The 24,492-nt window shown below is 46.8% G+C and overlaps 1 protein-coding gene across 1 annotated transcript in view; it reads left to right on the top strand.

Moving 5' to 3' along the window:
• LOC135918022 (neurogenic locus notch homolog protein 1-like) overlaps positions 1 to 24,492 on the top strand; it is a 102,538-nt gene that overhangs the window by 45,352 nt on the left and 32,694 nt on the right. Inside the window, exons 4-6 of the mRNA XM_065451691.2 lie at positions 7,590 to 7,730; positions 18,990 to 19,127; positions 19,934 to 20,033. Of these exons, the coding sequence (XP_065307763.2) occupies positions 7,590 to 7,730; positions 18,990 to 19,127; positions 19,934 to 20,033 (379 nt within the window). The remainder of the gene's footprint in view (positions 1 to 7,589; positions 7,731 to 18,989; positions 19,128 to 19,933; positions 20,034 to 24,492) is intronic.

The following is a 24,492-nucleotide window of genomic DNA, read 5'->3' as shown; positions in this document are numbered from 1 at the left end:
AAGAACCCTGTACTTGTTGAGCTCTACTCCGTTCTGTGTAGAGCATACATATCTAACCAGCATATCATTTTATGCTGGGTACCTGGCCATAGAGGTATTGAGGGAAATGTTCTAGCAGACCAAATGGCCAGATCAATTACATCGCAAGCTACTCTTACTGCTGGGGTCCCTGCTACTGATCTGAAGCCTCTCTTACGAAGAAAACTACGAAACCACTGGCAACGCCTGTGGGACGTGGAAGCAAATAATAAGCTCCACGTGATAAAACCACAATTAGGATTCTGGCCCTCTGTAGCAAATTCACGCCGAACGGATGTCCTGTTCTGTCGTCTCAGAATAGGACACACGTTTGGCACCCATAATTTTTTACTCACTGGAAGTGACCCTCCAACCTGTGGTAGATGTGGGGATAGGCTTACCGTCCTCCATGTCCTCCTGGAGTGCCGGAAAGCCGAAGTGGAGAGAAAGAAACATTTTCCTCTTGCATACCATTACCACATTCCTCTTCACCCGGCTATGTTTCTTGGCAGAGAGCCCCTTTTTAATTTCAAGGCAGTCCTCAATTTCTTAAATGACGTTGTCCTACATGTTATAAGCCCATTACATTCGTAGAGCATCCTCGTTCCAGAGGATGCCGCTACGATAATTGTGTTGCATAGCACATGCCTCCAGACCCTTGCGTTTCAAGGGCTCTAAGGAGGCAGTAGTGCTCCAGCCATTCTTATAACCTTATATATTTTTACACATCGTATCATTCTTTTTAAATGCATCTTAATGTTCATAGCACACATCATACGCCATCGCCATAATCTTATTATACAGATTTTACGTACTTTAGAGCAACTACACCTACACTTTAAGGCCCCTTTACAGCCACGTCGCCCCAACTTCATGGAACTCATTAAGTATATCGCAAACCCATTATCATCGACATGGTGCTCTTTGGCCATACATGGCCCTTGCACCATTAAAAATCAAACATTCATTCATTCAACAATAAGTTAAAAATATATGCAACTAAAACAAAAGCCGCAGTTTTCCATTTGAAAGGTCAACAAGCAATTTTCCAGAATAACCTTGTATTGGCTCAGATATAGAAATAGAGGAGTCAGTGATACTACTTGGGGTACATTTCTCCAGTTCTTTGCAATGGGATGACCACGTCAATAATTTTCAAATAAAATTAAGCTGGATAACTATATTAAGCCGTATATTAAGCCGATATTAAGCTAGATATTAAGCCGTATCCGGTACCTTATCCCCAACTCGGTGATGTTATTATATACAAATCGCTGTTTAGTTCTTAACTACTGCTATTTGGCTTGGGGAACTACAGAAACAAAAAAATATATATATAGGATAATCAAAGTGAATGACCTATATCCATACAGACTACTATGAGAGTACTGTCTTAGCTGCAAATGCTCAAACTTCTTGTTTATGGAGATGGCAAATCTTTGCTTAAAGGAAAAGGCCTGTGAAACAAGAAATGCAAAAATGTGGAACGTTTCTTACTTTTGTACTAATTATGGCTTTCAGATGCTTTGATGTGCTTTTCCGCGAATTCTAAATCATTACACTAGCAAAGGTATAGATGTGTCTCATTTAAGTGTCGCAGAATTAACGGCTCTTGTTGTATAAGCTATGTAGCAATTTATTTAAGTACAGAAGATTGCAGCAGTTTTCTTTGTTGTATAAATTATGTATAAACTATGTTTTCAATTTTCCTTTATGGCTTAATCTTTACGTAAAACAGTGTGTTTATTTTAAAAAAGTGCTGTGATATTGTGATGTCCTTCAGCTGCTGCCATTGTTCACAGTGGGGCCGGAGGATCCCTCAAGCCGTCATTTGAACGGCTTTTTTCTCCGCCTCCGGTTACATTGCACTGTGATGAAGCAAATAAATAAATAAATGAATCCTTGCGCACGACATCCGACGTAATTGGTAGGGCAGCTGAAGAGGGGACTGCTGAAGCAAGCCGCTCACGATGCTCTCCGTCTTCTTATTCATAGTTATTCATAGAAATCTTTGAGATGATAAGGTACAAATGCGAGCGCTTGAGCACAGTAGTGACACTATCCGGCGAAGTATGCTGCTAGGCCTAACTTGTATGCCGCAAGCACAGTACCAGCAAAACGCAGAACAGAAATGAGAGAAAGAAAGCGAGAATATCACAAAAATCTAAAATCGTGATAGTGAGAGAGGTAAATATTTTCTGTTTGTAAATTACAAAAATAAAACGTGTTTGTATGCATGCCATTGCAATTTAAACAATCGCGCCTAGTACGCTGAGGGCACACAACAACTTCAGAGGGATCCGGTCGGTCGGCTCTTTGAGGATTATGAAGGCCCAAAATGGTATTGTCAGGCATGTGGTTATCTTTCGGGGTTGGGCCATCTCTCGGGGTCGGGCCATCTCTCGGAATATTATGGTGTGTTATCATGAGCAGTACGAGGTCAGTCTTGAAAGTTCACAAAAATTGTAAATAAATAAATTGTTTGCATTTACCTATCGACTAATTTAGGTTTGTCATCTTCGAAAATCTCCCCTTCTGAGTTGGTGTACTCAATCCAGTGTTTGTGCCATGAAAGGAGCGCTTCCCGGAATGCTTCTGTTAGAATGCTGTGCAGCTTAGCTAGCAAATTTTCTTTGATAGAATCAATGGATTGAAAATGCCGTCCTTTCAGAGTGGACTTCAGTTCAGACAACAAAAGTATTTTGGGGCTAAGTTTGAATATGGAGTTTGGGGAAGCATTGGCCTCAAGTACTAAGCCAGAAACTCTCTAATGAGCAGTATTGTGTGGGCGGGTGCATTATCGTAATTGCACATCCAGCCCTATTTTTAACCAGCATTTGGCCTTTTCCTCCTCACTGCTTCTTAAAATCACTTCAAAATTTCCAGATATTATTTCTTATATGGTCAATTACAATTGTGCAATAAGCAAAATAGCCTCCCGGCTACGGATAGCCAGATGCAAAAATGAGACAGGTGGTGATGCTTCTCAATACTAAAAAATTGTGAGCCAGATCTTCACATTGGACCGAAGTCATCGCACCTTCTTGGGTCACAGTGAACACCATAGTTGTAACGCCACCCGCCGGGGTTGCTTAGTGGCGATGGTGTTGAGCTGCTGAGCACGAGGTCGCAGGATCGGATCCAGGCCACGGTGGTCACATTTCGATGGGGGCGAAATGCAAAAACACCCATGTACTTAGAATTAGGTGAACGTTAAGGAACCCCAGGTGGTCCAAATTACCGGAGTCCCCCACTACGGCATGCCTCATAATCAAATCGTGGTTTTGGTGCATAAAACCCCATAATTTAATTTAATAGTTGTAATACCATGTCTCAACCTGAGCGATGACACTTTTTGTGAATTTTTCATCATCAGGCGTTGCTCGTTCCAGAACCTCTTCACTCACTTTCACTTGTCTGACGAAAGCTGCTGTACAAATGTTGCTGCGGGGCTGAGCATTCCTTTCTTGTCAGCGAAAATTTCATGGTACACAGTTTTTTTCAGCTATATACCTTTATACCTTGCTATATACACCAACCTTTTCAGCTATATTCCAAACTGTCGGGCAACAGTAGGAATGAATCAGTTCATTCACTTTCTCTACAGTGGAATGAGTTCTTAAAATGGATGGTCTTCCTAAATGGTCATCATTTCAACCCAAGTGCAGCCTTCTTTAAGCCATTTTCACCACTTGTGCATTGCAGTTTTCCTAAAGCTTGAACCCTCAGAAGCTGTTCATAGCACCTGATGTTTCTCCACAAAACGTTTTAGAAGTTTCACACAGAATTTTGCCGTTTCATCAAATACTTTACCGACGTTGCTTGGCCTTTGGCAGATCTTCTAAAGAAGAACACTGCATTCTCATGGGGCCCAGAGCAACCTCATGCGTTCGCCGCTCTCATCAGGTTTCTGACCACCCCTCCCATACTTGCCGACTTTGATCCATCTGCACCGATCGAAGTCCACACTGATGCAAGCGGCCATGGCATTGGCGCTGTTCTCGCCCAACAACAGGGTGATACCGAGTATGTGATAACTTATGCCAGCCGCCCGCTGTTAGCTGCTGAGAGAAATTACTCCATCACCGAGCGGGAGTGATTGGCTTTAGTTTCGGCTGCAGCCAAGTTTCAGCCATATTTGTACAGCCGCACGTTTTCGGTCATCACAAACCACCATGCCCTCTGCTGGCTGTCTTCCCTCTGGGATCGGACAGGACGGCTTAGTCGCTGGGCTTTGTGGCTCCGGGAATTTTCATTTATTGTCAGTCACAAGTCTGAACGTCAGAGCGCCACACTGGCCTACGTGACATTCGCGTATAACCCATCCCGACATAGCACCGCAGGGTATTCACCCTTTTATCTTTTGTATGGTCGGGACCCCACATTGCCGTTTGACACCATCCTCCCTTCTATGCCACGTGTTGCAACCCGGCATGCTCGGCATGCTCGTGAAGTCATCGATCGCGCTCACATGGTGCGTCAAGTCGCCCGATCTCGCTTATTAACCTCGCAGTATATACAAAAAGAGCATCATGACTGGTGCCATCGCTGTGTTAAGTTCGCACCACGTGCTTGGGTGCTCCTTTGGGGTCACCATGTCGCCGAGTCGGCCTCTCCCAGAAGCTTCTCTCTCACTACACTGAGCCTTATGGAGACCTACGTCAGGTTAACTTCAATTATGAGATTTCGCCATTACAGTTTGATCCATGCTCATGTCCAACGCCTGCTGACATCGTGCACGTTTCGTGGCTGAAACCAAACTTTGCTCGCAATTCTTCGCCTCCTATGTGCCGAGATGGTGCTTCAACACCTGGGGGTCCTGTTATGGAAGTATAAAAGAAGAGAGAAATGAAGAAGATCGCAAGACGCTGGCTGCTGCCTGTTGTTGCTGGTCAGCCATCTTAATTACACTGACTCTGCTTGGGTATGTATGGTAAATACAGTCTGTCTATACTCCCAGCATCCCTGTAACAATATGTACTAGAACAAACATATATGGCAGCACCACCGTGATTACTCGTCAGTCTGTTGCAATATTCCAATTTATAGTTAGGGAAGCAATATAAATGTTTGTCGTCGTCAGATAACCTCAAGTTTCAGTAATGCCAATTAGTGAAAATGCACTGGTTAGCAATGCGAAGAAATTATCAATTGCGTCGAAGGGATTACGAAGACTCCTGTGTTGAAATGAATGATGGAATGAAGTCCGCTTAAGAAAGAATTCTCTTGATCGGGTTTCAGTAGAAAAGCCATACTTGTTATGTCATTTAGGGAAACAATGATCTCTAGTCTATTTTGTTTAGGTCAGATTCATCTCGAATGCACAGAACTTTGCTATTAGTAGTCCTCCAAGCCTTAATTTGGCAGTCGTCTGTCCAAAGGAACATCCAGTTTTTTATTTTCTTTCTTCAGAGTTAGAGCTTTGGAAAAGAGAGCCTCGTTAAATGGGGTGAGAAGTCCATTTACCAACACAGGAGTGTTGAAAGAGCTGGAGAATCCAATATCGCTAAGACAGAGTTTGGCTTTACACGCTTGCTAACAAAGTCAGCTATCTTAGTTCTAGAACAGAAACGAGCGATCATATTTTTCTTGTCATTAGATCCAGTGGGTACACACTAGGCGATCGCTAGGCGATACGGGACAGCCAATTCTGTCCCCTACTGTTATTGTAATTGCAACACAGTCCTCTCCTTGGCAACCAGGAACACCTTTGATTTCGACATTTCCAAGGCGAGAGTACATTTCATGCTCCTCAGCCTTGTGAGTCAATGACTGGTTCTGAGATTTCAGCTGTGTGTTCTCAATCATTAGCATAGCATTTTGGCTACGTAGTTCTTCTACAAGTCCGTTCAAATGCTCAGCACTTGTATTCAAGGAATCAACTTCTTTTTTCAACTCAACAATCCCAATCACACACTCCTTCATTCTCAGCAAGTTTTTATCAAAGACGAGTTCACGCATATCTTTGGCCATGTTGTTAAATCTTTTCTTCCGCAGTTATTTAGTGCCATAGTGTTAAGAAGCCCGTGTCGCAGAAAATCCGGCGGCGGATGTCACATCGGCAAAAAGTTTTTCGAACCACATATACCCAAGCCTTCCATATGATGCAAGGAATTGACTGAACTAATTGAATTTCTCAAGCTAAAATACGTAGAAAAATCGTAAGCTATGACTTGCACACAACCCACAGACATGATAGCTCTCGGATTTTAATTTGACTATATGAGAAAACATAATTCTATTATGTGAAGACTCAAAGAAACCCCTTCACACACACAAACTGGTTGCGGCGTTCAGACCGGCCGCAGCGTCCACCATATTGCGCGCCTCGGTCGCGATGGGTGTCTTGGGGGCCACGGAGCGGTGCGCCCGGTTCCTTGCATTAACTCCAGCGAGCGCTTGCCTCCACCGCATCGCGCCCCACACAAGAGGCCTTGGTTCCATCACAAAGCTCGCCTTCATGCATAGCGTTCGCGGCAAGCGTTTCCAGGTAAACATTACAGTTACATATGCTCCAGTTTGCCGGGAAATGTGAGAAGCAGTCAGGGATCTTCAAATGTTATCGTGTTCTACTCTTAAAGGCAAAGCTTAAGCATAGTCCAGATTTTTTGACAGTTCTGCATTCGTCGGTATGGTATGAGTGTTAAACACAGACTTTGGTAAGGGGAAAAAAACAACAACAAGATTGATGGCAGCAGCATCAGCAGTGGCAGAAGAAAATGGCCAGGCTTAGCTTGGTTAAGCCAAGAATGCGTTGCATATTGTGCGAGTTGGGGCCCAGCTTTTCCACCGGCTGTCGTGACGTCACGTCACGTGGTTGCGCTAAAGGTCAATGGTGGCTGCCCGGCCGCGCCCAAGGGCTGAACTGAGTGATTGCAATATGCAATGCATAAAAGGGAAAGAATCAGCGTAGGAATACCGGCTCAAACAAAGGATTCAGGCTTAGATGTGGATGCCACTGCTGCCAGTTATTGTTAATAACTGATATTAACTGTTATTGAACATTCGTTGCATGACAATCATTAGTTGGAGCTAGCCTCAAATCTGCGCCAGTTGATCTTGTGAGTAGTATTAGAAACAGTTGTAGGAAGTGCGCCCCCCCCCCCCTAAATAAAGCACTTATTAAGTGTTAGGAATGTTGCCAAACTTTATCTAGATTTAGCAAAGCATGTGCTTTAAACTCTTGCAGTTCATTTGTGTGCTGAAAATTGTGCATGACAGGGGGTTAATATTCAAGGTAAAGCACTCAACTGCTTCATGGAGACATTGTGAAGTTAGAGTATGAAACACTTGAACCACAGCGAAAAACAAAGTAAGCTGCAGTGTGGATTCTTAATGAATTTATGTCACATAGTTGAAAAATTTGTGTAATAAGCATAATTCCCATGATGGCAAAACAAATTCAGTGCCACAGTATTATATTTAGTATGAAGCTTTACAGTGCGAGTGATCTGGAAAAACCATCTTGAAGTTGCTTCCTTTTGCACAGGCAAGGAGGATAGAATCCTAAGTGTTCCTTGCTCCTCTGTGCCTATGGCAAGCATTACATTCTCACCATTTCTTCAAAACAGGCCGCAAGCTTGGGGACCCATGCCGGTCCGACGTCCAGTGTGAAGCCGGCAGCAATGCGTCGGCGTGCCGAGGTTCCTCTTGCCGCTGCAAGGACGGCTACTACCAGGAGTCCATAGCGGGCAATAGCACTTGTGTACCAGGTATGCCCATCTCAGGGTTAATATTGTCACATAGTAGTGACAGGGAAAAAAAGCGACACTGTGAATGATGAAACTTGTTTTTATTGGGTGAACCTGTGCCCTCAAAAACAGGCTACAACCAAAGAACAACAATAGCGGAGAACAGCCTGTGATCATTGAAAATCTGATCAGCGAGTCAAGCGCATCGTCGGCTTTTATACATTGTTATAGAGCGCGGAATCGTTTTATTATTTAGTCAAAATGATTATGACCGATCTTGACAAGCCTCCACCAAATCTGTGTCACGTGCAATTTCATAAAGAAAACGCAAGACTTCTGAAATGATGAAATGTTTATTTTGCTGTATACAAATGCTCGTTTCGGGCTTCTTGTGCATTCATCCAAAGTTGTGGCACCAGTTAAGCAGCAGTCATTGCCATATGAAGCTCCACCGGACGCCATCAGCTGAAAGAAAGTAAATTACAAGCATGTATCATTTTGGCATATTGACCTAACAGGAGTATTGCGTGTAGAGGCGAAACGTGCGTAATTGGTGAATGAGCGGAATAATAAATTCACCTTTCCACACATATCGTAGCAAATAGACTTCTCCCAAACAATGCCATAAAATCTGAAGAAAACATCAGATTTTCAAACATCCCTCCTTTCCCGGGCATTATTTCTTGCACTTTAAGAGCACAAATACACAGGTGACTGCGTGTTTCTAAAACAACTTGGCCTCAGTCGACGCGATGGTACGCCAAGTGCACAGAGGTGGTCTACAACACGGGCTCTCAGCCCGTGGAAAACAGTACATGGAAAACTAACTCACGACGGCCTGCTTGCTTTTTTGCTAACAGCTTCACAACTCCAGGTGCGGCAAGCATGCCTCAAAAGTGTCCAAAAATTAGGAAACTAACTCACCACGGCCGGCTTGCTTTTTTGCTAACAGCTTCACAACCCCAGGTGCGGCAATCATGCCTCAAAAGTATCCAAAAATTAGGAAATAAAGTGCAATAATTTTGGGGGTCAGAGAATGCGTGACAAAATTCTTCCAGTAAGGTTCAGTACACGCGAAACTAACTGCGGCACACAGCCAAGCTGCTTTTCGCTAACTGCGTCACTACGCCGAGCGCAGCCACTGTGCTTGAAAAGTACCCCAAAAAGTTGCGAAATTAGTTACAATAGTGTCTGGAGTCAGGGAAAGTGTCAAAACTTGTCCCGGTAAGATTCAGTACACGCGAAACTGTGTCACACGGCCGAGGTGCTTTTCGTCACAAAACCAGGTGCGGCGAGCATGCCCAAAAACTACCGAAATAAGTTCTAATAATGCTTGGGCTCATAGAAAGCGTCGCAAATATCTCCCAGTGCGAGTAGTTAACTCAAGTTAACTAGGCCTGGACGGCGGAGCTGTTTTTCAATAACTGCGTCACTATATAGGTTCAATTTGTGCAGTAAGCCCAAATGCTTGAAGTGTGTCGCAGACTGTCAAATAAAATTCCTCACCTTGCTGTAGTCCAGTAGGGCAGCGGTGCTGTATCGAAATGCAGATGGAACACAAGAGAACACCGGGAGCCCGAAAAGAATGGGCTACATCCAAAACAGACAGGTCGCCAAGCACGTGAGCTTCACATGCGCAGCCCGCCTCTCTCACTCCTGTGGCATGTCTGGCGCATGATGTATGCACGCGCGCCTGGCGTGCTGCTAGCTTGTTGCTAGGCAACGCAAGACAAATTATTAGTAAAATATAAGTTCATTTACGCCCAAAACTTTTTAAGTTTTGGTCGGAAAGAATTTAAAGAATGAAACATTGTTTGTAAGTTCGTTTCACATTCTTTTTTTCCGATGCTCACGTCAACTAACGGATGGAGTTGACACTAGGCGTGACGTGTTTCCTTTTGCCAGTTTTTGCCGAGTGTCCCCTCTTGTTAAATTTCTTTCTCTGTGGTTGAGCTCTTGTCCTTCGGTCTGCCTTCTCTTCCCCATCCTTTTGTGTCAGTTCGGGCAAAAAGGGACGACGCTGTTTCAGGGAAGACTGCAATTGTGGATGCCTGCGTGAACGTTTCTCACACTGACAGGTCAATCATGCAGGGGCTAAGATGCCCTAATTACCTCTTGTGGTCGTCGACGTCTTCTTTGGGAGCCTGTGGAAGTATCAGCGCCTTCGTCAGCTTCTGCGTTGAGCTCTTGTCCTTTGGTCTGCCTTCTGTTCCCCCATCCTTTTTTGTCAGCTCGGGCAAAAAGGGGTGACGCCATTTTGGGGAAGAGAGCAATTATGTCGACATGGGGATGCCTGCTTGAACGTTTCTCACACTGACCGGTCAATCATACAGGGGCTAAGATGCCCTTAATTACCTCTTGTGATCTTGTGGTTGTCGACTTCTTCCTGAGGAGCCTGTAGAAGCATTACTGCATTCGTCAGGCTCTGCTGTAGAGCTCTTGTCCTTCGGTTTGCCTTCTCTTCTCCCATTCTTTTGTGTCAGCTTGAGGAAAAAGGGGTGTCTGCATTTTGGAGAAGAGGGCAATTACGTTGACATGGGGATGTCCACCTGAATGCTTCTCACACTTGACAGGTCAATCATAACAATGGTGAAATGCAGTCACCTGATAAAGATAAATAAGCACATGTGTCACTGCCCCCCTCTTATGAAAACATCGACCCGATGCTATGAACAAACATGAAAGTGAAAACAAAACCACGCGTAATTAAGAGAATGACAACTGTAGCAAAATAAAGTAACTAAGCCCCGAAGTTCATCAGTGGCCATAGAATGGCTTAAGACGTACCATGTGGATGACTTCAGGTCGTGTGCAATGTCACTGTGATTGCTAAATTCCATCTGGCAGGACCTCATAGTCCAGTGCGCCAATGTGACTGATGATCTTGTACAGTCCGAAATATCAGCGTAACATTTTCTCACTAAGTCCTCGTCGAAGTTCGGAGTCCAGCCCTAAACACAGTCGCCAGGCTGGTACTTGACATAGCGTCGTCGAAGATTGTAGTGTCAGTCTACTGCTGGTTCTTGACGCGCAGGCGGGCGAGCTGTCAGGCTTAATTAAGGGAAAATGAGACATCCACCCAATCGTAGCAATTGTTACAAAGGAAACCCATACGGGTTCCTCGAAAGAAAATCCTCACAGTTGAAGAAAAATTTGTCCTGGTGATGTGTGCTGCGTCTGCCAGTGGGAGAGGGCCACCCTGACGCACATCCTATGGGATTGCACCAAGTTCCCCGACGAAGCTTCAACAAGTACAACGATTCCGCCGCGACTCGCGGCTGCAGCGGAATGCTACGACCACGAAAGCCAAACCTGGGCCGTGCAGCAGGTCTCGGCGGCTCTTGAAAGACAAAGGCTGAGCGAAACCAACGGAACGTTGCCCCTCAGGGCGACCGACCGCGGGAGTAACATGCGCTGGAGTTGAGTAGAGACCTCCCGCTGAGAATACGTCAGGGCCCGCATCATGGCGCCATTTAGTCATGGTGTCGTTCTGCAGGCGACTACATGTACAGTCAACGACTGAATTTTCGGACATGCCTGATATTTCGGACGTCTTCGCGGCACCGCCACGAGCCCCATAGAATCAATGTACAGTAAAACCTAATTAAACCGTACCCGCTTAAACAGTAGTTTCGGTTTAAAAGTAGTAAAGTCAATTCCCTGACTCAGCGGCCATTGAACATAATGTATTTTGTATCCGCATAAACCGTACCAGCTTATTGCGTACGCATCGGTTAAAACGTAGCGTTTCCACTTTTCGTCGCGCAAACACGGTGGTGCGTCGTCTCCATCGGGCGGCCCGGCAGAACAGCAAGCCTCAGAGATCGGTACAATGGCCTCCAAGCGCCCAGTGCGTTTGCACGTGAAGCCGCATCAACATCAACATCATTTCGACGCCGCATGGACGCCGTGCCAGAGAGCGTTGTGGCGTCGTGCAAGCGAGGACTCGCGTCATGCCGAAGCTAAGATAAAAAAGACGCCGGGTGCTCCGCATAGAAGAAAAATTAGACATCGTCCGTGCTACCGAGCGTGACACGAAGAAGTCGGCACTGGCTTGCAACATGGATCTGCTGTTAACTACAGTGTGTGGCATTTGGAAGGCGAAGTTGCTCGGCAGCGCTGCTGCGACCGCGAAGAGATGTTGGCTACGAGGTTCGACTTTTCACCATCGTTGCCGCTGTTGTTGCCGAAGTGTCAAGTAGCGACAGTGATGAGGACGACACGGAAAGCGACAGCACGGGCTATTCAGGCCCGACAGTGGCAGAAGCTGCGCGTTACGTCAGCCTCATGAATGCGATCGTCGCAAGGAGAACAGGGGCGTGATAACGTAACTATTCCAAACGAAAAGTTTTCCGAACTCCGGCACTCGGCAATGAAAAAGGCGCCCCGGGACTTATGCAGCACTACTGCGCGTGTGCACGGAGAATACGTAACGCCAACGAGGAATCTGCCGTGCGAGTGTTTGCCGAGAGGAGGGGGGCTGGCTGAGAAGCTGGCACGCAGCTTCAGTAAGTTTGAGGCCGCTGTCGTCGTGCTAGGCCACCGGGACATCAAACGAAAATGACACTTACGTCCCGCGAAGTGAATAAATACTGCATGTTTTTTCCCCTTTCATCGCACTCTCTCCGAGTTCCGTTTTCGACAGGTAAGTGGGCGATCTCATGCTATTTCGCTTAAACAGTACTACCGTTTAGTATGTACTTTTTCCAAGCTCCGGCCGACTACGGTTTAACGAGGTTTCACTGTATAAGGACATCTGAAGTTTCGAACGCTCGAACCCCCCGCCGTCCAATTTTCCTGACTTTTTGACGCGACGGAAGGTCCTTTGGCTCCTCGTGCAGTGCCCTTGCGAAGGAAATAGACTTGCAGCCGAAGCATATCACCGCTTTGAACAACTAGCCGAATCTAGCCGTCACACACCGATTTGGTCTGGCCACGCTGGCTATGTTCATCGCCGCAAATGGCCACACTTCCACTTCCGGCGGAGTTTCCGGAGCGGCACTATTTCGTTTGCGCAGGCCACATTTTGGCTAGCGTGGTGTGTGGTTGTGCTGTTGTGTCAAGTGTGCTTTGCGACGCTAGGCCTAGGGGCTTCAACGCTCGTCAGCGAACTCCACTGTTCACAACCTGAGGATTTCGCTTGCCTTCGATGGCCCCCACTCCGTCTTCGCACTTGCCGATGGCATCGAAGCGCGGAAAGCAGTACCGTACCCACGGAAATAACTTTTGAACAGTTTGTTGACGCTGACAACAAGCTCAACTTCTGCGCAGAACTGACTGACGAGGGAATAGTCCGTCAGGTTGTGGGGGATTCAGAAGACTCCGATGTTGAAAATGAGGAGCCAATGCCTGCGCTGCCTACAAGCGCCGAGTTGACGCGAGCACTGTTGACTTTTTCATCGGTGTACCGTGCTGACATGACTCTTGCTCAGATCGAGGTGAATATGATCGCATGCAACCGGAACGCCATCCAAACAACAATCAACGAGAGAAAATGTTCCAAAAGCCAGGGGAACTCATGCTTCAAAGTGTTGTTTTCACTGCCTTTACTTAACGAAAAATAACAAAAACATAGACGTTTTGCCACCTATGCGGGTGGCATCGTCAGTACAAAATGGCAACAAATGAGAAATACATCCTATTTATCTATGAAACTGCCGTAAACATCCGGCAGGGGGCCACGGTTAGAGTTACATGAAGATTGATTACGACAGATGAACCATGATTCTACGAACTTTCTTGGGCCCCATCGGTGTTCCCGTGCTAGTGTGGTTACATTGTTAAAATCGAACATGTGTCCCTTTGATAAACAATGATCAACCAATTCCGTCTTGGCACGTGTAGCATGGGTGGCTTTCGTAGCATCTCTTAAATGTTCCTTGATACGGGTGCGACGTCGCCGCCCCGTCGCGCCAATGTAGCTGGCACCACAGTACGAGCAGTTGACCTTGTAAACGACACCACTTTGTTCGTCCGGAGGTGTGCGGTCCTTTGGCTTTGGGAACAGGTTTCCCAACGTGTACGAGGGTTTGAACACAGTTCGAACACCTAAAGGCCGTAAAGCCCTGCGCACTGCTTCTGATACACCATGGACATACGGAATGCACACAAAGGAAGCTGGCCTTTCGGCCTTGCTCTCGCGAGGCTTTTGCATGCGGCGCTGCGTATCATTGACAAAGTGCTCAGGGTAACTCCGTTTATGCAAAAGAGTGGCAACATTCGTTAATTCTTACTCCCTCAAAGTTTGCGTTGACGAGAACACATCGCAACAAGACAGGAGCGTGCGTACCACGGCATGTTTGTGTTCTATAGGGTGGTGAGAGTCAAAACTCAGCACACTCCCGCTATCGCAAGATTTGCGATATACGGCTGTCTCCACCGAACCTCCTTCGCTCCGTCGTACCAACACGTCTAGAAAGGCTAGGCTACCACTATTCTCCGTCTCACATGTAAATTGAATGGCATGATGGACGGCATTAAGCGCCTCGTGCATGGCACGCAGGTTTTTCTTTGCGACAATCACAAAGGTGTCATCTACATAGCAACAGTACATTTTGACAGGGAAGGGCAAGGACATCATCACAGCCGTTTCCACGTGTTGCATTAACAGATCAGCCACGATTACAGAAACAGGACTACCCATCGGGGGACGCCTTCTATCTGGTGATATATGGTACCGGCAAACGAGAAATATGTTTGCTTCAAGCAGAACCTAAGCAGAATCATGATGTCGTCAACAGTCAGGGAAGTACGGCTTTCTAACGTACAGTCCTCCTGCAGGCGTTTCTCAATAATATCCATAGCCAATGCTATCGGCACATTCGTGAACGAGGACACGACATCGTAGGATACCATAACATCGTCGTCCCGAAGCTGCTGCTGGCGTACCACGGTAACAAGCTCTTTAGAATTCTTGACCGTGAACGTGCTCCCTTCCGCAAGTGGCTTTAAAATTTCAACCAGAAGCTTAGACAAGTTGCATGTCGGCGACCCAACAAAAGAAACAATAGGGCGTAGGGGGCAGCCGTCTTTGTGAACTTTTGGCAACCCGCAGGCTCTCAGTGTTGCTCCGTCAGACGAAAAGAGTCGACGGTACAGCGACTGGTCGACCCTTCCTTTCGTTTTCAAGCTGCGCAAATTGTCGACCAACTGCCTTTTGCAAGTGGAAGAGGGGTCGTGCTGTAACTTCTGAAAGTGCAGAGGATCATCCAAAAGCAGTTGCATTTTTCTATCGTAGTCCTTGCGGTTCATTATTACAATACCTCCGCCCTTATCAGCTAAATATCAGATAAATAGGATGTATTTCTCATTTGTTGCCATTGTGTACTGACGATGCCACCCGCATAGGTGGCGAAACGTCTGTTTTTGTTATTTTTCGTTAAGTAAAGCCAGTGAAAACAACACTGTGAAACAATCAACGAGTTCTTCAAGCCACTGCAGCAATAACACTGGCTGCCCGACGATGCACATGTACATAATAAACTGGCAGTCGGCTGCATACAGAGTTTTTGAACACCTCTTTTTATAGCACTTCGTCCTTTACCTCTAGATTTGAGAAAAAAAGAAAAAAGGTGCGATTTTTTGCATGCATTCATTTTTTAGGACTGCCTGAATTTTCGGACGTTTTTACGTTCCCTAGAGGGTCCAAAAAATCGGTCGTTGACTGTAGTTGTTTCTCTCTGTCTCTCTCTCCTGGTCTGGGACTCGAACCCAGGACCACTGCCTTTCCGGGGCAGGCGCTCTACCATCTGAGCGAACTAGGCGGCTATCAAATGGCAGAAGTTCAATTTGTCAACAACTTGAAGCAGAGGCAAGAGTTTGATGTAATACAGTAGAGTCTCGATGATACTGCTATGGAATAGTATTACCACTGACGAAGAGGCGAGCAGTAAGAAGATGACGACGACGTTTGGAGGCTAGCGCGGGCTGTTGCCTCTTTGCCAAGTGCGGTGTAATACGTTGTAAATATACTTGTATATAGCTTTTCATCTGCGTCTTCTTACATAACATATCTGGTGGAGGTGGGCGTTCCCTGTACCTCGTCACGGAGCTTCGCAGTGGACGGTACGTCGCGCCTAGCTTCATGGCTCCCAGCGATGACAACTCGACTCAGCCGCCTCCGACACCTGCTGCCACTTCGACGACCTAAATCACTCTCCCTGCTCCTCGTAATCCAGGCGTATTCTCGGGCAAGGATGGGAAAGATGTCGAGGACTGGATCAGCCTGTACGAACACGTCAGCCGCAATAACCGGTGGGACCCTACTATCATGCTTGCCAACGTAGTCTTTTACCTCGGTGGCACACCCTGAGTTTGGTTTCGGACGCACGAAGATGAGCTCACCAGTTGGGATTCGCTCAAGCAAAAGCTCCAAGACTTGTTCGGCAACTCCTACGGTCACAAACTTGCCGCGCAGAAGGCGCTTTCCGGCCGTGTACAGACGTCAACAGAGCCCTATATCACATACATTCAGGACGTCTTGGCTCTGTGCCGCAAAGTTGTTGCACACATGACTGAGTCAGACAAGGTATCCCACGTCCTCAAAGGCATTGCCGATGACGCCTTCAACTGGCTCGTATTCAACAACGTCGCGACGGTGGATGCTGTTATAGAAGAGTGCCGCCGCCTGGAACTCGCTAAAAGCCGACGTATCGACCAGCAGTTTGCCCGTCTGCCCAACACCCCAGCGACATCTTCCTGTGCCGACGCTCCTCGTCCCAACAACACTGGCGATATTACCAAGATCGTCCGGCATGAGATCGAGGCCGCCTATCCGGCTGCCTTCGACTCCAGCCCCACCAACGCACCTCAAGTCATGGTTTCCCTAATCCAGGCAGTTGTCCGCCAGGAGTTCGAAAAGATGGGCCTTCACACCATCTGCTCAGCCCATCGCCCTGATACCCACCCGGCTTCTTCCATTCCGCCCCGTCCCGCATCTTCTTACCCACCACGCTTTCGCAACCCATCTGAATGGCGCACTGCCGACGACAAGCCCATTTGTTTTCACTGCCGTCGCATCGGGCACATTTCTCGGCACTGTCGAAGTCGCTGGACTTTTCCGACCCGGTCTGCTTATACTGCCTACTCTCGCCCCCCAGGTGGCCCTTCTCGTCCCTATGCCGCACGCTCCGATAATGTCGCCACTGACTCTCCTGCGCCGAACCGCCCCTATTCTCGTTCACCTTCGCCCCAACGACGACAATCTCGCTCTCCCCAACCCCGTCGCTCTTTTTCGCCGACTCCCTTCGGACGCCGCTCGCAGCCGGAAAACTAGATGATGCAGCGCCTCGAGGTGACGCTGCATTGCTCCCTACGTCGCCAAATCCTCTACTGACGTTGCCCACTCATCCGAAGCTTCTTGATGTGCAATTCGACGGTGTTCCTGTATCTGCTCTTATGGACCCTGGGGGGCATTTGTCGGTAATGAGCGCTGACCTGGGTACCCGCCTGAAAAAAATACTCACGCCCGCCACGACGCATGTTGTCCGTGTCGCCGATGGCGGAACAGCCCCCGTAATTGGTATGTGTGCCGCCCGTGTGTCCTTCGACGATCGCTCCACAATTGTGCTATTCACAGTCATCGCCCACTGTCCCCACGACATCATCCTCAGCTTAGACTTCCTCTCCGCACATTCAGCTCTCATCGATTGTTCCGCCAGTACTCTCCGCCTTGACCTGCCTGTTCTGGATCCCGCTGAACCACACCCCAGTCGCCTCAGTTCACCCCAGTCGCCTCAGTTCCCCCGACTTCGTTCGCTTGCCACCTTCTGCTGAACCCAGCTGATAAGAATTTCGGTGTGATACGAATTCGTAAAATTCCCCCGCCCAAAAGCATTGTGTACAATGGGCAAAAATTCGGATGTTCCGAACACTTTTTCGCGTCGCGCCAGGTGATAAGAACTTCGATACCACAACCGTCGAGCCGCCACCGACGCAGCCTGCGCCAGTGCCGGTTTGGGATTCCGCGGCAGCAGGGAGGCTGACGAGGCAAACGAAGCTTTCTCTCTCTCTACTTTTTGCGGGTGGCCTCTTCGCCTTTTTCTTTTTACTTTGTTGTTGCCCAAGGCTAGCGCCGCTGCTTATTGATCCGTTCGCCCTGCGAGCCATCCAAAATGCATCGGGAAATTCACGCTTCAAAACAGACAAGAAAATGCAACTGAACGGTACCGCATTCAGCACAACATTGAAACTTCAGGTACTTTGCTCTCTCGTCGTTTGCCCTTGCTGAGGTTGAAAATATTTAAGCTGTTGTGTGTGCCGCGATTTGTGTATGCTACTCAACAAAAGCAAATTCTGACAACCCCAAAAGGCCATGTCATCTCGTGTGAATCGAACACCCAAGTCGCAAGGGCGTGCGAAGCAAACATGAAAATGCACTTCATTTGCTGCGTAGCATGTCAACGAATACATAGAAATTAGAGAATGGCATCTGCAGCACAAGTTTTTTATTCTCCCTTCGCATACGTATCGAATTCGGCAATCCACGTCTGAGCGCATTACACTTGTTGAGTGAGACGCCATTTCCCAAAACAGACTGGCGAAATAGCTCTCCACGCAATTACGACGGAAAATCGCAGCGATCGCTGTGATTTTGCACAATCATTACATTCCTGCTGACAACCTTGGATGCTTTCTGCCTTTTGAAAAAAATCTGGAAATCTTCCTAAATTGGATGCCTGTATATTTTTTTCTCTCTCATATGGTATTTAGACCTTATTGATTAAGTAAGTCAACAAAGGTTTGTTAATTAAGCATTGGTTATTTTTTTTCAACAAAGAAGAAATTCTCATAACGAGCACAAACAAAGGCCTATCAAACATATAATGGGTGCCGTTCATTCACTCATATTTTTCTTGGCCGCATTCAGTTGGCACATCCGGTATGTAACTTCATAGTATTTTGCAAAGTCTATTAAAGAGCATTGTTTCTTATTTTGCCTGTATTTGACTATGTAGAACTTTACCAGGCTGCTCTAAAGCTCCCTTGGCCACTTCCAGCCTGTGGTATGCAGGGATGCCGAAGCAATTATTGCACTTATCGGTGGAATGAGCTGATGTGCATGACTCATTAACACTGAGCAGTGCAAAGAATAGTGCTGTGCGAAGGAGAAGGATTCATCCTTAGCAACATTGGTGGCAGAATGTGTAAAGTTTGGGGAGTTAAGATGTTTGTAAAACTGAGTATAATATAGTAGAAGCGACATCCAGCCAGAAAGTCAAGCAGAAGTTCTAGTGGCGTCTGAGTTTGCGTGATGATGTGCTGAGTGGCCGTGCTTTACAGGCAACCCTCCCCTGCTGCTGTGCTACACCAACTATGACTGCTTCATCCGTGACCGACACCTTGTTTGCGATGGCAGGTTCTGCCGTTGCAGGCAAGGCTACCACACAGAACTCACTGCTTGGGGTTGGCGATGCGCAGGTAGGTCAGTGCTGTTTGCAATAACCTGGTGCTGGTACAGATATTTCCATGGTATTCATGTGATCCAGCATGGATCAAAATGAGTCACACCCCCAAAATGTTGTCTTAGCACAGAGTTTGTACCATGTGTTCCACTGTTAGAGGGTACATTTACGTAGAGTGCAGTTAGCGTGACGGGCACCTTTCTGCACTGCTGTGCAGTGCATTGACATAGCCAGGACTTCTAGCTAGGGTGCTAGCAATGTGAGCAATACCCAGTAATGTTCCATTTGACAGCGGGCTGCACTCTGCAAAGAGTCTACATCTTCTTCAGGAATGACCTTGAGCAACTTTGATTGCAGAAATAAGAGGGCCTTGGAGCCTTGGATTACTTGAATGACAGTTTGGAATAAGACTTGGTAGTCAAAGCCACCATAAGATGTGATGAACTTCAAAAGCCATATGTAATGTAGAATTCCAGATGTTTAAAAAATAAAAGAAGTTAATGCAGTGTCTTCGGCTGTGGTGGTAGATAGTGCACCCTACCATTAATGACTACGAGAATGTCATAGTTTGCCTTCTTCCAGCTTGCCTGAAAGTTTGATATGCTACAGATTTGTATGTGTAGTGTGTTCAAAATCAATCCAGATTCCTTGTTTACAGTGTTTTTTCCATGTCACTCTGCAGCTCTTATTAGATGCTAAACCCTACCATTATTACTGTAAGGTTCTTGTAGATATTACGGGTTTTTCCCAGCTATGTGTACCTGCTCGTTTAGATGTGCTGTACAGATCAGTGTGAGCAGTGGCACTTGTGTTTTTCTGCAGATTCCTCAGGCTTACAGCGACCTGTTCACGGTGGGGTGGTGTCAGTGTTCAGGATTTCACCAGCAGCCATCCTTATCGCTTGCATTATCTTGGGATACATGTACGTACCACAGGTTTCTACACAGACACTTTTATCATTTAAATTGGTCCTTACTCTCCGCAATGGTGAACACGATGTCTCAGTTTGAGTTTCTGGATGGAGTCAAAATGAAAATTTGCTTGCATACTTAGGTGCTGATATTTTTATAAATAAAAATGGGGGCTGTGCTTTTTTAGTACAGTACAGCTTAAATAGGAGCTACTTGGTGAGACATCATTTGTTTTGCCACGCTGCTTTCCTGCACAAAAGATGACACGATAGACAACAAGGCACAGCAGTATTTTATTTGGGTTATTGGGCTACAGCATCTGTTGTTAGCCTCTATGGTGGTTTAGGGTGTTAAACCCAGTTAGTCAATATCTGTCACAGTCTAGACCGCTTATAATGCAAGTCGCTGGTGTCACAATTATCTGCACTCTAAGCAGTACCACGCTATAACACAAAACATTTGAAAGGCTGCACATATGCAAAACATGTACAAAAAGCAGCCGTGCATATTCTAGAATCGAAGCATACTACTGGGATGCTTGCATCTGTTCAAATTTACAAGTGTTTAACAGGTAGAAGAGTTCATTGTTGGGCTAGTTGGTCGTCCATATTTGAAGTAGTAGCGCGAATGAAACCACGGACACAAGGAAGACAGACAAGGACAAGCGCCACTCACAACTGTTTAATGGAAGGAAGGATAGTGCATATATATATATATCCCCTTGTCAGGCATGCTCCTACCATGTACTTCAAAGGCGGTTGCGCAAGAAGTTAAATTCGGCATCAATTAATGTGATAGAAGGCTCACTCACACATCTATCTCTATTCTTCTTGATAAAGAAGGCCTTAAGAGTGAGCCTGGAAGAGGCATTGCCGCTCCTGCCAAGAATAGTTGTCGTAGAAAATCGAGCGTCGCAACCACACGCGGTAACACGAGCCACCAAATGCGCGCCCTTATCATCTTTTTTCTTTAGTTTTTGCACATGCTCCCTTAACCGTTTCGCTGTTGGACCTTTCTGGCCATGACGCACCCCCAGTGTTGGCTTGGTTTCAGGGAACGAGCATAACAGGGAATGAACATAGCAATTTATTTTTGATTATGATTCGTGTACAAATAACATAGTCAATGGAATATGTACATTTCAGTGTTCTGCAGCTGTTCTTAGTAAATGTCATCATCATCATCATCATCATCAGCCTGACTATAATATCCGTTCAACATCCGTATCTGACGATGCGGAACTCGCCTCTTCCTCGGATGAGACGCTGTCCGAGTCCGAATCCAAGCTCAGCTCGTATTCTGAATCGGAAGAGCCACCGCTCCAATGAGCAAGCGAAGGTCCCGCGCTTAGCCATCCGAAAGTAACCGCGCACAGGGAGGATGCGCTTTCAGTCGCCCGCGCAACAGAGAGAAATGGGACTTTGCGTGATCAAAAAGACAGAGGGAGATGGAAAAAGGCTAAAAGAAAGTTTGAGGTGCTTTATGTGTCGGTCCCTTTTCAGAGGGGCAACGGCGCGAGCCCCTGAACTTGACCCGCCATAGCAGACACCCCAACAGAAGAAAGATAAAAACCTTCAAACCAGCGGAGATGGCAGAACAACCCTTGAACTCATAACCACACGCGCCCGACGCATGAGGCAGCGAACACGCAGCACCCGCGCCACTCAGCAAAGAGAGAGGAGGGAGGGAGTGGCAGTCGCAACGTACTCTTCAATACATTTATCAACACAGTGCGGGGTGAAAATACGAACTTGTAGAAAGATTCAACAGATGGCGCAGCCAGTCCAGGAGCGCCAGCTTTGCGCTCAGGCGCGAAATTTTGAACGCACGATAGAGAACGTGCCAGTACGTCCGGGACAGTGAAAGGGTTAAACGGTCATTCACACAATGCTCAGTTTGACCAATGTAGAGCTGCTCACAAGGGTGCAAGGGAATTGCATAAACAACCCCTCTGGAGCACTCAACAAAGGGCTTCACATGCCTCGTGTGGCAGCCCCGCCTGCTCCTACAGCAAACTCGAGAACACAGCTTCGAAAGCTTGTTGGGCACAGAGAAAACCAGAGGAATACCATGACGGTTAGCAACCTTTTTAGGGTTGTGTGACACCTTGTGTACGTAGAGAATAACCTCTGGTCTTGCCTTCGGACGTTTGACCTCAGCTCTCGCCCTTCGTCCTCCAAGCTTTACTATTTGCAGAAGAGACTCTACTATAGCGTTGACGACCGTCAAAGGGTAACCAGCTGCCAAAAGGCGTCCAACTTGGTTCGTAAAACTAGACCGCATTTGGTGTACGCACGATTTCCGCAAAGCCGATTCCAAGCAAACAAACACTACCAACTGCTCGCTTCACCACTTTAGAGTGTGCGGAATCGTACGGCAGCAATTGCTTCATGGCTCGTGGTTGATAGGACCAGCAGAGATGGCCAACTTCAAAAGACAGCTTTAAATCTAGATACTGCAGGCCTGTGTCATCAGGAAGTTCATAGGTAAAAACAAGCCCTTGGCCTTGGTTGTTAAAAGCTTCTAAAATAAAAGCAGGGGATGTAAAGTCACCCTTATTGTTTAGAAGCACTAAAATATCATCAACATACCTAAAAACGTTTAAAACCTGCCCCTCCATTAAAAACCTGCTCTAAAGACCTATAAAAAAAAAGACAAAAATATGTCGCACAAGATAGGAGCAACACAAGACCCAATACACACTCCCCGGCGTTGCAAATATGGCTGCTCGTTGTAAAAAATAAAAGTCACACTTAAATAAAACTCGAGCAATGTTAAAAAGCTGTTCACTGAAAGGCCCGCTGAGTTCTGGAAGTCGACCACGTCGTTGTATTCAATACATTCCCTTAAGAAAACCAGAAGCTTGTCCTGAGGAATTGAGTAGAATAGATCTTCTACGTCAACGGAAAAACCATGCTTAAGTTTTCGAAGCTGTGTTCTCGGGTTTGCTTTAAGAGCAGGCGGGGCTGCCGCACAAGGCATGAGAAGCCCTTTGTTGAGTGCTCCAGAGGCGCTGTTTATGCGATTCCCTTGCACTTTTGTGGGCAGCTCTACATTGGTCAAACTGAGCGTTGTGTAAATGACCGTTTAGGGGAACATGCGCAAAAACTAAAGAAAAAAAGAGGATAAGGGCGCACATTTGGTGGCTCATGTTACCGTGTGTAGTTGCGACGTTCGATTTTCTGCGACAACTATTCTTGGCAGGAGCGGCAACGCCTCTTCCAGGCTCACTCTTGAAGCCTTCTTTATCAAAAAGAATAGAGATAGATGTGTGAGTGAGCCTTCTATCACATTACTGGATGCCGAATTTAACCTTTGCGCAACCGCCTTTGATGTGCATGTACCGGCTACTCTTCTGCTTGGTAGGCGCATGCCTGACAAGGGGATATATATATATATGCACTATCCTTCATTCCATTAAACAGTTGTGAGTGGCGCTTGTCCTTGTCTGTCTTCCTTGTGTCTGTGGTTTTATTCGTGGTTAGCTACTACTTCAAAAATTTAACAGGTAACATCCGAGGAGCCGCAGCCTTTGCATGAAAGAAAGTAATGCAGAAAGAGAAAGTGCTATAGAGTTTTCAACAAATTTTTCAGACCTGCTTAATTATTCGGACTTACCTGTGGCACTGCCACTGACTCTAGAGAACCACTGCAGAACAGTGACAGAAATCTCGGACACCCTAATTGTGCCCCGTCGATTTCTAAGACTGATCCACGTGCGCACAATGTCGAAAACATGGTTATTGGGAACCAAGTTGCAACCATTCGAGTGCTGCCCGTGCCACATATGCCCCCACTTTCGTCGTCAAGGTGGTTCCTCTGCTCTCTAAGTGCTGTATAGCCACAGCAAAGCATTTCATTGACTCGGCACCAAACTGCAACTTTGGGTGCAGAGGCCCGATGAGGCACGCTGCTTAGGCTAAGCTGGCGGGATTGTCGAGCGACATGCCAGTAGGCAATTATATAGAGATCAGGCATGCAATCACGCGCACGGGCTCCACTGACAGCAGTGTGCATGAAGTGGAGTTTGGGTTCGCGAGGATCAGCCATCAATTACCATGAAAGCTTGTGTGTGGTGAACAAAACTAATGCCCCAAACTGAATTTGCAAAAAGCAGAAACTGACGGCATTACTAAGTCAAGGTTGCACATGCAATATCTGCACTTCACAACGACGCGTATTGTGACAGGGGAACACGAAAAGCACTTGCAACCTCGACCGTTGCGAAATTGTTGACATTCGTTTTTTCAGCCTGCCACCGTTTTTTCACATATTTTTGCAACCCCTTCCGTGTTAAAAGAATTTGTTGGCAATAGTACACAAACTGAAGAGTTAAAGAGTGACAATGCGCACCAGTTCAGCACAGAGTGCGTGCCGCTGCCAAGCGCCTGCAGCTTCTCCATCGCCTGTTCAACCCCCACATACCCACAGAGCCCGTACATGGAGCTCACCGTGGATTTTCTTTATTAT

Source organism: Dermacentor albipictus, chromosome 7 (genome assembly GCF_038994185.2).
Source record: "Dermacentor albipictus isolate Rhodes 1998 colony chromosome 7, USDA_Dalb.pri_finalv2, whole genome shotgun sequence".
NCBI lineage: Eukaryota > Metazoa > Arthropoda > Arachnida > Ixodida > Ixodidae > Dermacentor > Dermacentor albipictus.
This window is presented reverse-complemented; position numbering and strand designations above follow the sequence as displayed.